The sequence below is a fragment of the Bos mutus genome, chromosome 9, assembly GCF_027580195.1.
Source record: "Bos mutus isolate GX-2022 chromosome 9, NWIPB_WYAK_1.1, whole genome shotgun sequence".
NCBI lineage: Eukaryota > Metazoa > Chordata > Mammalia > Artiodactyla > Bovidae > Bos > Bos mutus.
The window spans coordinates 80170729-80185629 of NC_091625.1; the positions used below are offsets into that span (position 1 = coordinate 80170729).

A 14901-nucleotide genomic window follows, 5' to 3' on the forward strand; every position below is an offset into this window, starting at 1 on the left:
CTCTCTACCCTGAATACCCTTCAGGGCATGTCGAAGGTCAACAGCTACAGAAGCACAGGTTCAGATGCAATCTCCGCAGAGGCAGATGGTAAATGCCCTTGGCAAGCACCAATTTGTAACTGACACCTTCCCGATCTTTCCTCTCTAGTGCTCACTCCTTGTTCTATGTCCTCATTTCACAATTTCCTGAATTCCTCACATCACCAAAAAGTTGATTTCCTAGGTCACTAACCCAGGTCGTTTGGAAGGGGGAGGAACTCTAAGGAATTAGCCCCTGAGGTGGGATTTCACAGCACCTAGCCGGAGAGATGCTTTGTGCTTGGGACAGTCCTAAGACCCTCATAACTAAGTTCACGTCAGTGGTTAAGGCCTGTCTACGGAGGATTCTGCCCACCTTGGCCTTCACTTTACTTGTATCTTTTTGGTCATACATTCTTTACTAAGTTATTCTGCTCAGCAATCAAATCCACAACACAGAACACTTTCAGAAACAAAGTTTGTTACCTGAGCAAACTGCTTCCAAGCACTTGACGATGTCAGTTTGCCAGTTCCAGGCCGGTGCATCGCAGCCAGAGTATAAATTTCTGCAGTGATTTTTTGCTTGGACCTCAGAAGAGCCAGTGTGGTCTTGGTGTTCAATCCGGATGGGTTTGGGTTACAGGAACTAATGCACCATGAAGCATAAACCGAGGATTTGAAGGTGGCCTGCTGCACATAATTGGGTTTTGTATAATTCAAGAAGCACCAACTCACAGTTGTTGTTGTCCGCAGACTGGGGAACTGAAGAATCTGCTGGAAATCTACCATGTCCGTGAAAAGAAGAGTTGAATTCGCCACTTTCCCACTTGGGCCTGAGGCCCTGTGGACCAGCACACCAGCAGGCAGCTTCTGGCCCTTTCCTTGCTCTTCGAGCTGACTGTCCCCAGGTGGTAAGGAGGAGGTCTGAGGGCTCATGCTCATATCAGAGGCTGTCTCATCAATGTCCAACTCATCTGAGGACTCTTTGCTTTCTGACTGCCCACTGGATGACTTCTGCCCCAGGGGGGAAGCTCGGGAGCCTGGCATGACAGGCTCCCTTGAGGGCACACTGGAAGAGGGATGGTCTTGAGATGAGGAGGGGGACAGCGAGGAGAAGGAAGATGACCCTGACGCCAAGCCATCCTTTGGCTCAGAAGCACAGCCCTGTCGAACCAGCTGGGGTTTCTGGGGGCGGGAGAGATCCTTCTTGATGTCTGAGTTGGTCAGCTCCACGGCGCTGAGCTCCTCCACGATCTGTCCATACATCTTTTCTTCCTTGACTCGTTTCTGCTGCTTTGTTTCCATGAAGAGTTCTAAGCTGCTGGCTGGAGAAAGCATACGTTTGCTGCCTCCCAGGGTGGCCACGCTGTCAGAGGTGGAAGGTAAACATAAGGGGATTGAGGACTCCAAGCCAAGGGGTAAAGTCTGAGGTACTTTCCAGATGGGGTATTTTTCCAAGCCTGCATGCTGCCCCAACACCTGGGCGATGTTAAATCCTATCCCTTGCATGGCCGCGTTGGTTACCAGGGTTCTTTGGGTCACATTCTCATCGACTTTGCATATGACAATGGCAGGGCTGTTCTGCCCAAGCATCTGAGAAATGCTTGTGTACATGACACTCCCATAGGATGGGACGTGCGTCTGGATCCTAACAGGAACCACCGTTCCCGGCAAGGACTGCAAGGGCCCAGCGCTCGCTGAGGCGAAATCTTCCTGAAGAACCTGCTCAGAGGGAGTATCCGTTGACTTGGTGCTCTCCCCAGAGGGAAACTTTGGAAGGAGGTTCTTTGAGGGTAGCCCTGATGTTCCTGAATAACCACCTGGGTAGGTTTGATCTTTCGTGTGTGCGTAATCAGCGGATTTCTTTCCAGTGTGTTCGGCCAAGGGCTCCAAGGGGTAGCTGGGGTGAACTTCTGCCTGGAAAGAAGGCTTGCCATAGCTCTTCGGAGCGTGCTGAGCAAGGGGATGGGGAAAGTGCGCCTGCCACCAGGGGGGCTGCTGGGCTGGTAAGTGAACCATACAGACGGTAGGATACTGGAACTGAAACAAGGCGCTCTGGATTGGAGAAAACGGGAGAGCCTCCTGATTGGGAAACAAATGTGACTGTTCAGACAAGTGCTTGCTTGCAATATAGGATGTCGGTTGTATCAAGGGATTTCTCAGAGATTCCTGACTATCCAGGTGCAGGATGTGCTGCTGGGCCAGGTGGAGGGGGCCTGAGCTCAGCTGGGGGCAGGGACCCACGACTTGCTTCCCTGGGTCCTCCGCCGGGAGGGGAGGGAGCACGGAGCATGCGTTGTGGGGCCACGTGGACCTGAGGCTGGCGTGTAGATGCTCCAGCTGCTCCTGCTTGACACCCAGATCCACGCCGGCCTCCCCCTGGGAGATCTCGGGAGAGCCGCTGAAGGACGCCTGGCGCACCAGAAAGCACTTCTTCCTCTCCCGGGATGGGGACAGCGCAGAGGCGGCCGACGCCCCGGCTGCGGGCGCGTGGGACAGGTTCCCATAATCAAATGACTTGCTCCGAATTTCTGGGACCTCCGTGGGGTGAGGACAAGGCATCTGCTCAGATGAGCAGCGTCGCATCTCCTTTTGGTGATGGTGGTGGCCGGGGACTGACAGTGAGTAGGAACCGGCGGGGACGGTCAAGAACTCCGAATGCTTTCCGAACTCATCCGGCTTGGAAGCCACAAGCTTCATGGTCTCCTCTCGATCGAAAGACATGGAGAAGCTGGAGCTGTGGGACAGGTTACTCTCTTGACTGGGGCTGCGGGAGAGGCCGGTGCCCGTGGACTCGAAGCTGGATTCCCCGGAGGAGTGCTCCATGTCCGCGAGTCGCAGACGCTTCTTTTTGGGCGGCAGCTTCTCGGCCGGGAGCTGGGAGAGGGTCTCACTTCTCTGGGGCCACTGGAACTCCTCCACCGGCTTTTCTGGCTCTTTGCTCTGCGTTTCCTTCTCTTTCTCCGGCTTGTCCGGCTCCTCGGTCACACGGATCTCCGGCACCTGGATGTTGTGCTGGCGCACCAGCCGGGCGGTGCGTGGTAGGGCGGCGGCGGCGGCGGGACTTGCGGCGCGGGGGACGGTTTCCCTGCCCTCTGCGCCTTCCCCGGGCGGGGCCCACTCCGGGCTCACCGGGGCTTCGGAGATCTCGCTGTCGCACGTCTCGGAGGGTGATGAGGCTTTCTCCTGGGCGCTGGCCGCGAGTTCAGCGGACTCGGACCGCTCGAAGGAATTGGGGCGGCTCAGCGAGTTGGTGTGCTGAATCACAGAAATCACATTTCCAGGAGGCTTCCTGCCCGCTCCATCCGATTGCTTGTCCGGATCAGCCGACAAGGGTGACTCCTCCAACCCGAGAGAGGGACTCCCAGATTGCAGCGGGGGTCGACACAGGTCAAAGCGCTCAGAGTGCCCATGAGAAGGGTTTTCCTGTCCAGCCAGGCCAAACCCACTCCTCGCGCCTTCCTGCATCTGCAGCTTGGACTCGTAATCTGCAGTCGCGATGCCCAAGGGCGTGCTGCTGCAGATCATGGGGGTGTCCTCCTCGTCCCCCACGCTCTTTTCTTTCCGGCGTTTTCGAGTTTCGCAAGTGGTTCCAAACATGGTTGGCACGCCCTGGGATGGGGCCGAGGGATCCATGAAATACTCCCCGCCATGTTTTAAGGGGCTGATGCAGGAAGCATCCCTGTAGCTTTGCTTCATCGTCTCAGAGTCCTCCCACTTCTTATAGGGTTTGCGGCAGACGTCATAGTCATAGCCGACCCTGTCCCCAGGAATCAATTTCTTTTCCTTCAAAGATGGACCTGTGATGCTTTTGGACATCCTGCCATGGTGGTCTCCTTCCAGGTGCCCCTCCTGGACTGAAGGCAGCTCAAAAGCCGCTTGTCTCCTTAACATGCGCTGAGGTGGTATGCCTACTGTTCCTGGGTAGAACACATCATCCGAGCCAGTCATCCGCTCATCAAATGAGTGACTTCCTCTCAAAGAAGGAGGAAGACTTAAGTTAGTTGCTGAAGAAGTTGGCATTGAGTTGCTTCGAATAAGGGGTGAAGAGTCAACTGGAGCTTCGAGGAGAACTGGGTTGCTGCCTTGGAAATTGGCTGGATAAAGTTTTCCTTCATTCCTGATAGACGATGGAATCGTCTGGGATTGTCTTGACTCACTGTTGAATTTGGTGGATTTTAGCATGCCTGTCTGACTGGGGTCAATTTCCGCCTTGCTTGGGATCAGCTGTGAAACAGGATCTTCAAACATCTTGACATCTAACCTGGTGTTGACGTGAGGTAATGAGTCCATGGTGCCCTTCCTACCCATCGTGGCGCGCTCCTGACTTGTGGTTGTAACACTGAGTGTATTTCTCGGACTAAGCCGACAGTATTTTCCAAAGATGATTTCTTCATAAGACTTCGCGTTTGTGTTTGGAGGGCTGATCTGCTGCTCTGCACTTTCTGAGCGGGAAAAGTAACCAGAGTCAGTGCTTCCTTTACTGTGCGGGCTCAGAAGGTTCAGAGATGGCTCAGAATCTTGTCCTTTTTTCTCTGACAGTCTTAGTGCAAGTTTCTGTTTAACTGTGTGAGAGTCATCGGCCTTAGTACTTAAAGTCGGATTTGGTAACATATCAGAGCCAATATACTGAGAGCTTTCATTAGGTAAAGGAATTCCGCTTTTGGGGATAATCAAAATGGGCACCTTCATTGGACCTCCCAGCGATTCTTCCAATGACCCGTGATAGCCACCTCTGCTGGCCATTTCCAATGGAATGGGTGGGCCAGGACTCATTTTGTCAGAAGCCTCGACAAACAAAGAACTCTCCTCATCTGTGTCTGTACTCTGTTCACCGTCCGAATGTATTTCTGCTTCTACATCAATAAAACCGGCCTCTAGATCCAATTTTGATACAGCTGACTCTGTGAAAGGGACTAATCCTGCCTTAATTGCATGGGCATGTGACTTCCTGTGCTTGTACAAATTGCTCTTCGTCTTAAAAGAGAAACCACAAGGTATACATGGATATGGCCGCTCACCGGTATGGGACCTGATGTGTTTTTTCAGTACGCTGGGTTTGGCACATGCCCTGCTGCAGTAAGGGCAAATGTACTTGCCGGGCTTTTTGGGTTTGTGCTCTTTTTTGTGAGCATCTTCGGACTGTTCGATACTTTTCTGGGAGTATTGGCTATAAGCAGGGTTCAGACTTGAAATCTTTTTTCTAGGATAACCACCACTGTGGCTGTGTATAGGAAAGGAAAATAGGTCCTCAGAGGCAACAGATGGCAAAGGGCCAGGGAAAAGCCACGGAGGGCCTTCGAGGCTCTGGTGTGGCTTGTTGCTGTGCATGACCCCCTGTGGCAATGAGTGCTGAGGGAAAGAGAGTGAATGTTGGCATGAATAAGGACTTGGACGGTGTGGTGGGTATTGCTTCTCTGTCACTTGCTGGACCACTTCACTAGGTGAGGCCAGTTTCCCAGAACCAAAGAGTTGTGCTGATGCTGTGTTTCCGATATGCTCAGGATCAATTTGTGGTTGCCGCTGTCCTTCTTGACTGCCAAAAGTGCTCATCTTAATAACAGCCGATTGTTCCTGTCTCCATCTACCTGATGCTTTATCAGTTTCTCCAGACCTTGAGGTAGCTTTTTGTCCTAGAGCTGTGTCCCCAGTGTCCATTTTGTCACACAAGGTCTCAAGCGCTAGTTTGCTTGAAAGCCGTGCAGACTCATGGAGTGTCTTCAAACTGTCCCTTTCAAAGCTTGCTTGCTTCCATGTTCCAGGGTGTCTGCAAACTTGCTGAGTTCTCCTTCTCTTTAGAACCTTCCACACCCACCCCGTAGTCTGTGGGCATTTGATGGTAATGTCCTTGGACCGGGGCTATAACACAGTTCTCTCCATTGTAGAAATGTCCATCCAAAAGCTAAGTGCAAATCTATAAAGATTTCTTATGGCATTTGAATATTTTCAACTAGGATGAAATTGGGATGATGAATAGTCTAGGAGAAATTTTGCCCATCAACTAGAGCAAAGTTCAACCGTCAGTTTCACTAAGACAAAATGGTCTGAAAGAAAACAGAATAAAACACAAAGAGATTGTCAATAACAGATATCAAGTAAGAAACTAAAACCAACCCTAAATATACAGCCTGAAATTAGATACAGTGAAAATATGTTTATTCCAAGAAATCCTTTTTATATCTGTTACACTAATTCCACAATTAAAGGTTATTAATTACAAATTTAATATTGTCATAAGCATAAATCTCCTAACTTTTGGTCACCCTTTTAAACCCTCCATAATCTTGATAAAATAAGACCATTTAAAGGAAAACTTTTGATATGTACTTATAAAATCATAAAAATTTTAAAAGTCTTCATTAAAATAAATTTAGACCTGTTGCTAACCAAGTTTTATGACTTACATGCTAAGTGTACTACATATTTCTCTATTTAGATTTGTTAAATGTATAATATGATATAATTTACAAGTATATAATACAATGTTAACATAAAATGTTATATGTATTATATATAATGTTAACATAAAATATAAGTATATTTTATAGCTTAAAAACATTGATTAGACTAAGGCTGGCTGCAAGAATTAAAGATTGTCACAGAGCTTTGGAAAAGGCAGAAAAGTGCATCTAAATAAAATAGTTATAAAATCTTCATAATATGGATGACAAAATATATTTTGGGGAAAGTTAAAAAATATAATGTTTACCTGAATGGTTTAGAGTTCTCATGGGCATGATTGTCTTGTCGCTTCCTGGGTAGAAAATAAATACAGTTAGGAAATATTGTTCCATTAAGCTACAATATTGCCGATTACAAATGTCAATTTAAAATTCATTATATGTAGATCTCACAATGTTATGAGATGTAAGGAGATGGCAAGAGTGAACACCGACATTTTAGGAATCAGTGAACTAAAATGGATGGGAATCGGCAAATTTAATTCAGATCACCATTATATCTATTACTGTGGGCAAGAATTCCATGGAAGAAATGGAGTAGCCCTCATAGTCAACAAGAGTCCAAAATGCAGTTCAGTTCAGTTCAGTCACTCAGTCGTGTACAACTCTCCGTGACACTATGGACTGCAGCATGCCAGGCCTCCCTGTCTATCGCCAATTCCCAGAGTTTACTCAAACTCATGTCCATCAAATCGGTGATGACATCCAGCCATCCTTCCCGGCATCAGGGTCTTTTCAAATGAGTCAGTTCTTCGCATCAGGTGGCCAATGTATTGGAGTTACAGCTTCAGCATCAGTCTTTCCAATGAATATTCAGGACTGATTTCCTTTAGGATGGACTGGTTGTATCTCCTTGCAGTCCAAGGGACTCTCAAGAGTCTTCTCCAACACCACGGTTCAAAAGCATCAATTCTTCGGTGCTCAGCTTTCTTTAGAGTCCAACTCTCATATCCATACTGCTACTGGAAAAACCATAGCTTTGACTAGATGGACCTTTGTTGGCAAAGTAATGTCTCCGCAGTCTTAAAATGAAAGAATGATCTTGGTTCATTTCTAAGGTAAACCATTTGATATCATAGTAATTGAAGTCTATGCCCAACCTCTAACGCCAAAGAAGCTGAAGTTGAACAGTTCTATGAAGAGACCTCTTGAGAAATTTGTATGCAGGTCAGGAAGCAACAGTTAGAACTAGACATGGAACAACAGACTGGTTCCAAATAGGAAAAGGAGTTCGTCAAGGCTGTATATTGTCACCCTGTTTATTTAACTTCTATGCAGAGTACATCAGGAGAAACGCTGGACTGGAAGAAACACAAGCTGGAATCAAGATTGCCAGGAGAAATATCAATAACCTCAGATATGCAGATGACACCACCCTTATGGCAGAAAGTGAAGAGGAACTCAAAAGCCTCTTAATGAAAGTGGAAATAGAGAGTGAAAAAGTTGGCTTAAAACTCAACATTCAGAAAACGAACATCATGGCATCCAGTCCCATCACTTCATGGGAAATAGATGGGGAAACAGTGGAAACAGTGTCAGACTTTATTTTTTGGGGCTCCAAAATCACTGCAGATGGTGACTGCAGCCATGAAATTAAAAGACGCTTACTCCTTGGAAGGAAAGTTATGACCAACCTAGATAGCATATTCAAAAGCAGAGACATTACTTTGCCAACAAAGGTTCGTCTAGTCAAGGCTATGGTTTTTCCTGTGGTCATGTATGGATGTGAGAGCTGGACTGTGAAGAAGGCTGAGCGCTGAAGAATTGATGCTTTTGAACTGTGGTGTTGGAGAAGACTCTTGAGAGTCCCTTGGACTGCAAGGAGATCCAACCAGTCCATTCTGAAGGAGATCAGCCCTGGGATTTCTTTGGAAGGAATGATGCTAAAGCTGAAACTCCAGTACTTTGGCCACCTCATGTGAAGAGTTGACTCATTGGAAAAGACTCTGATGCTGGGAGGGATTGGGGGCAAGAGGAGAAGGGGACGACAGAGGATGAGATGACTGGATGGCATCACTGAGTCGATGGATGTGAGTGTGAGTGAACTCCGGGAGTTGGTATGGACAGGGAGGCCTGGCGTGCTGCGATTCATGGGGTCGCAAAGAGTCGGACATGACTGAGCAACTGATCTGATCTGATCTGATCTAGAAGGTTATAAGACCTTCTAGAACTAACACCAAAAAAAAAAAAAATGTCTTTTTCATCATAGTGGACTGGAATGCAAAAGTAGGAAGTCAGGAGATACCTGGAGTAAGGCAAGTTTGGCCTTGGAGTACAAAATGAAGCAGGGCAAAGGCTAACAGAGTTTTGCCAAAAGAACACATTGGTCATAGCAAACATCCTCTTGCAACAACACAATAGACAGCTTTACACATGAACATCATCAGATGTTCAATACCGATATCAGACTGATTATATTCTTTACAGTTGAAGATGAAGAAGCTCTATAAGTTAGCAAAAACAAGACTGGGAGTTTACTGTGGCTCAGATCATGAACTCCTTATTGCAAAATGCAGACTTAACTGAAGAAAGTAGAGAAAACCACGAAGTCATTCAAGTGTGACTTAAATCAAATCCCTTACAATTATACAGTGAAAGTGCCAAACAGATTCAAGGGATTAGATCTGATCAACAGAGTGCCTGAAGAACTATGGATGGAGGTTCAAAACATTGTACAGGAGGTGGTAATCAAAACCATCCCCAGGAAAAAGAAATGCTAAAAAGGCAAAATGGTTGTCTGAGGAGACCTTACAAATAGCTGAGAAAGGAAGAGAAGTGAAAGGCAAAGGAGAAAAGGAAAGATATACCTATCTGAATGCAGAGTTCCAAAGAATAGTAAGGAGAGATAAGAAAGCCTTCCTAAGTGATCAATGCAAAGAAATAGAAGAAAACAATAAAATGGGAAAGACTAGAGATCTCTCAAGAAAATCAGAGATACCAAGGGAGTATTTCATGTGAAGATGGACACAATAGCGGACAGAAACAGTATAGATCTAACAGAAGCAGAAGATATTAGGAAGAAGTGGTAAGAATACACAGAAGAACTATACAAAAAATATCTTAATGACCCAGATAACCACAATGGTTTGATTACTCACCTAGAGCCAGACATTCTGGACTGCAAAGTCAAGTGGGCCTTAGGAAGCATCACTATGAACAAAGCTAGTGATGGAATTCCAGCTGAGCTATTTCAAGTCCTAAATGATGATGCTGTGAAAATGCTGCACTCAATATGCCAGCAAATTTGGAAAACTCAGCAGTGGTCACAGAACTGGAAAAGCTGTTTTCATTCCAATCCCAAAGAAATGCAATGCCAAAAAATGTTCAAACTACCACACAATTGCACTCGTTTCACATGCTAGCAAGGTCATGCTAAAAATCCTCCAAGCTAGGCCTCAACAGTACATGAACTCAGAATTTCCAGATGTACAAGCTGGATTTAGAAAAGGCAGAGGAACCAGAGATCAAATTGCCGACATCTGTTGGATCATAAAAAAAAAGCAAGAGAGTTCCAGAAAAACATCTACTTCTGCTTCATTGACTATGCTTATTCCTTTGACTGGGTGGATCACAGAAAACTGTGGAAAATTTTTAAAGAGATGGGAATACCAGACCACCTTATCTGCCTCCTGAGAAACCTGTATGCAGCTCAAGAAGCAACATTAGGAACCTGACATGGAATAACAGACTGGTTCCAAATTGGGAACAGGGTATATAAAGACTGTATATTATCATCCTGTTTATTTAACTTATATGCAGAGTACATCATATGAAATGCCAGGCTGTCTGAAGCATAAGCTTGAATCAAGATTGCCGGGAGAAATATCAGTGACCTCAGATATGCAGATGATACCACCCTTATGGCAGAAAGTGAAGAGAAACTAAAGAGCTTTTTGATGAAAGTGAAAGAGGAGAGTAAAAAAGTTGGCTTAAAACTCAACATTCAAAAAACGAAGATCATGGCATCTGGTCTTATCACTTCATGGCAGATAGATGGGGAAACAATGGAAACACTGACGAACTTTATTTTCTTGGGCTCCAAAATCAATGTGTGACTGCAGCCATGAAATTAAAAGATGCTTGCTCCTTGAAAGAAAGGTTATGACAAACCTAGTCAGCATATTAAAAAGCAGAGACATTACTTTGCTGACAGAAGTCTGTATAGTCAAATCTATGGTTTTCCCAGTAGTCATGTACTGATGTGAGAGTTGGACCATAAAGAAAGCTGAGCATGGAAGAATTGATGCCTTTGAACTGTGGTGTTGGAGAAGACTCTTGAGAATCCCTTGGACAGGAAGGAGATCAAACCAGTCAATCCTAAAGGAAATCAACCCTGAATGAAAAATCACTGGAAGGACTGATGCTGAAGCTGAAGCTTCAATACTCTTGTCACCTGATGGGAAGGGCCTACTCATTGGAAAAGACCCTGCTGCTGGGAAAAACTGAAGGCAGGAGGAAAAGGGAATGACGGGATGAGATGGTTGAATAGCATCACCAACTCAACGGACACGAGTTTGAGCAAACTCTGGGCGATGCTGAAGGACAGGGAAACCTGGTGTGGTGCAGTCCATGGGGTCACAAAGAGTTGGACATGACTGAGCGACTGAACAGCAAACACCACCATATTATGTGCTCTAAAAAATACAGCAAGTAACTGCTTTAGAAAACACTAAAGTAGTAAACATAATATTGATTGTCACTATGCCTAAGGATAACTCAAGGAGAAAAAAATTTTTTAAACTTCAGTCATATTTTCTAAAATATAAGATTAACATATTAAAACATCTTAGACTTTTGACAGAAAGGCTTGGCTTTAATTCCTTAGATAATAAAAAGTTAAGAGTGGGTTTTTAAAATTTAACCTGTAGATTTAAAAATTTTTTAAATAAATATCCTTTTTAGGAAATTTGCATGACAGCAAGGTGAAAAAGTCTTCCAGATGACTATAAATGGCTCAGGAAAACTTGACGACTTAGAAACTATTAGATATTAAGTGAATACTCAGTTTCCATAAGGGAATGGCCAATGTAGTACACAAAGAATTTTGAGAACTTCAATGTTCAATTGTATCAATTATGATGATATCTGATGTGTTTCCTTAATAGGCAATATAGCAGTATTTATAGTAGAAAGAAAGCTCATATTCTTTGGTCCAGGAATTCCATTTCTTGAAATGTGTCCTTACAGATGTACACAAGAGCACAAAGATGTGTGTACAAGGATTACTTAGGTCAATTAAGGCTCAGTCATAAGACTCAGCCACTTAAAGAAAATTAAGTGTATCTATAAGTACTAATATAAAAGCTCATCCAGAAGGTAGTAACATTGGATGTAAAATAGTTTATTGGGCCCTAGAATGTATTTTATAATCCCATTTGTGTAAAAGAGAAACAGGCAATAAACAGAAAATTTCTGTAAGGATGCCAAACAGCTTTTATATTAGTTAAATCACAGAAGTGGAGCCAGGGAGTCAAAAGAAGGGACAAAGGAAGGGATTTCTACCTTTAACCTTATGACTTCTGGTAATCTTTATTTTTCTTTATTTCTTTTTTTTTTTTTTTTTTACCATGAGTATGTCCAATGCAGGAGACATAAGAGACTTGGGTTCGATTCCTGATTTGGGAAGATCCCCTGGAGGAGGGCTTAGCAACCCACTCCGGTGTTCTTTCCCAGAGAATGTCCATGGATAGAGAGGCCTGGCAGCTACAGTCCATGGGGGTCACAGAGTCAGACACGACTGAAGTGATTTAGCATGTACTCATGGATGTTCACATTTTAAATAAAATATTTGTTAAAAAAGATGCCACTGTGTAAATGTACTGTAATTTCCCAAACTAAAACTCAAACACTGATTTTATTTCCATGACCAATTTGGTCCCTAATATAGAACGCTACTGTGAGATAATAGGTATACTTGGAAAAGGGGGAAAAACATGGAATAAATAAATCTTTTGGATGAGAAATCAGAAGCCCCCAGGTATCTGAAGCAAGATATCTGTAATCAAGAAGTCCTTCTGGGGACTCCACCAGTGGCCCAATGGTTAAGACTGTCTTCCATACTTAGGATCAGAACCAGAATCAAATCCACGTTTGGCTGACTGCCAAGCATAAGGGGTTCTCACCTTCCCAACCAGCATCCCCTACTCCCAGCTCAACTGTTAAGTTTTATTACAATGTAAAATAAAACATGGGCTTCCCTGGTGGCTCAGTGGTAAAGAATCTGTCTGCCAATGCAGGAGATGTGGGTTTGACCCCTGGGAGAGGAAGATCCCCTTGAGAAGGAAATGGTAACCCACTGCAGGATTCTTGCCTGGGAAATCCCATGTACAGAGAAGCCACCAGACTCAGTCCATGGGGTCGAAAAAAGAGTCAGACACAACTTAGCAACTGAACATAACAGAAAAAAATACATCTGCAATAACGCTTTCTTCTAAGTATTTTCACTTGACTCTGATACTTCCAGTGCTTGAATTTTTCATAGTCCTGAGAGAATATATGAGTTCTGTATGGATTTCAAACAAATCCACAATTTAAACAATGTTAAAATCTGTATATTGAAGTATTAATGAAGACAGCCCCTTGTGAGACCATGATTAAGTCTCATGACATACAACTGTTTGACTTTGTTCCTTGAAAAGCATTACTTTTAAGAAAGTATTAATAAGAACCTCACAAGTGAAAATTAGGCATATGGTCACTTGCCACTTCTCAGTTTTCACAGAATATATAATTTTGCTTAAAACATGGACTTGAAGTTAAACACATACATAAAATTTTATGAAAAACAGGACTGGGATACTATATTTAATAATTAAATACAATATAGTATTTTTGTGTAGCAATGAAACAATAACTTTTAAAATCAGATTTAACTTTTGTGGTTTACAGTAAAGAATTACATTTATCATGGGAAATAGATGGGGAAACAGTGGAAACAGTGTCAGACTTTATTTTTAGGGGCTCCAAAATCACTGCAGATGTTGGCTGCAGCCATGAAATTAAAAGACGCTTACTCCTTGGCAGGAAAGTTATGACCAACCTAGATAGCATATTCAAAAGCAGAGACATTACTTTGCTAATAAAGGTCTGTCTAGTCAAGGCTATGGTTTTTCCTGTGGTCATGTATGGATGTGAGAGTTGGACTGTGAAGAAGGCTGAGCGCCGAAGAATTGATGCTTTTGAACTGTGGTGTTGGAGAAGACTCTTGAGAGTCCCTTGGACTGCAAGGAGATCCAACCAGTCCATTCTGAAGGAGATCAGCCCTGGGATTTCTTTGGAAGGAATGATGCTAAAGCTGAAACTCCAGTACTTTGGCCACCTCATGCAAAGAGCTGACTCATTGGAAAAGACCCTGATGCTGGAAAAGACCCTGATGCTGGGAAAGATTGAGGGCAGGAGGAGAAGAGGACGACAGAGGATGAGATGGTTGGATGGCATCACCGATTCAATGGACATGGGTTTGGGTGGACTCTGGGAGTTGGTGATGGACAGCGAGGCCTGGCGTGCTGCGATTCATGGGGTCGCAAAGAGTCGGACATGACTGAGCGACTGAACTGAACTGAATTGAAATCTTAAACTAGCTATATACAATTCTTATCCACTAAGGACATATAAAAATAAAAGCACCAAATAAAATTCAAGGAAACGTAATAATATTTTTCTATTAAAGAACAGACCAGAAGATGAAGAAAAGTGATTTACACAAAATTCAAAAGTAGATCAGAAATAATACATTAATGGTCAGAAAAATATTATCTGGAATAGTTATTTAATTATCGATGGGTTTAAATTTTAAAGGACAAATCAGAAAAAGTCACACCTACTTTTTATTTTTAAAAAACAATCTTGCTGATACTAATAGAAGAACATCCTATATTCCAATAGCATTTATTATTCAGAAAATGTTTTAAAAATCACAACTTTGATCCCAGTAAAAAACACATTGACTCAATTATGTAAATAGCTTCAGTCAGGAAAGTTAGTTGCTCAGTCATGTCTGACTCTTTGTGATCCATGGGCTATAGCCCACAAGGCTCCTCTGTCCACAGAATTCTCCAGGCATAAATACTGGAGTAGGTTGCCATGTCCTATTCCAGGGGATCTTCCCCCAGGGGTCGAACCTGGGTCTCCGGCACCGCAGGCAGATTCTTTACCACTGAGCCACCAGACTTCCCTGAATCAGTCAGGAAAACCTCCTCCTTTTAAATTTCTAAGGTAAACCCACCCAAGATGTCTTACCATTTTATCATAAATTAGATAAACCTAGTATCATTCTCCCTACTTCTGTCCAAGAAGAGGTTCTGTCCTTCTGCCTGAACTGAAGATCCCAGTAGGACTTGGGACATCTTCTGGTCTACATTCCTTTGAACTATAATGTCTAACTTTTCACTTCAGTTACAAGCTTATTAGGGACTATTACACA

The 14901-nt window shown here is 44.0% G+C and overlaps 1 protein-coding gene across 10 annotated transcripts in view; it reads right to left on the reverse strand.

Annotated features, from left to right (window-relative positions):
• Positions 1 to 14901, reverse strand: part of HIVEP2 (HIVEP zinc finger 2) — a 219165-nt gene that overhangs the window by 24791 nt on the left and 179473 nt on the right. For all 10 annotated transcript variants that reach the window (XM_070376782.1, XM_070376779.1, XM_070376776.1 and 7 more), the window contains 2 exons: positions 6728 to 6772; positions 505 to 6062 (listed from right to left, as the gene is read on the reverse strand). In XM_070376782.1, the coding sequence (XP_070232883.1) occupies positions 505 to 5676 (5172 nt within the window). In that variant the 5' untranslated portion in view covers positions 5677 to 6062; positions 6728 to 6772. The remainder of the gene's footprint in view (positions 1 to 504; positions 6063 to 6727; positions 6773 to 14901) is intronic.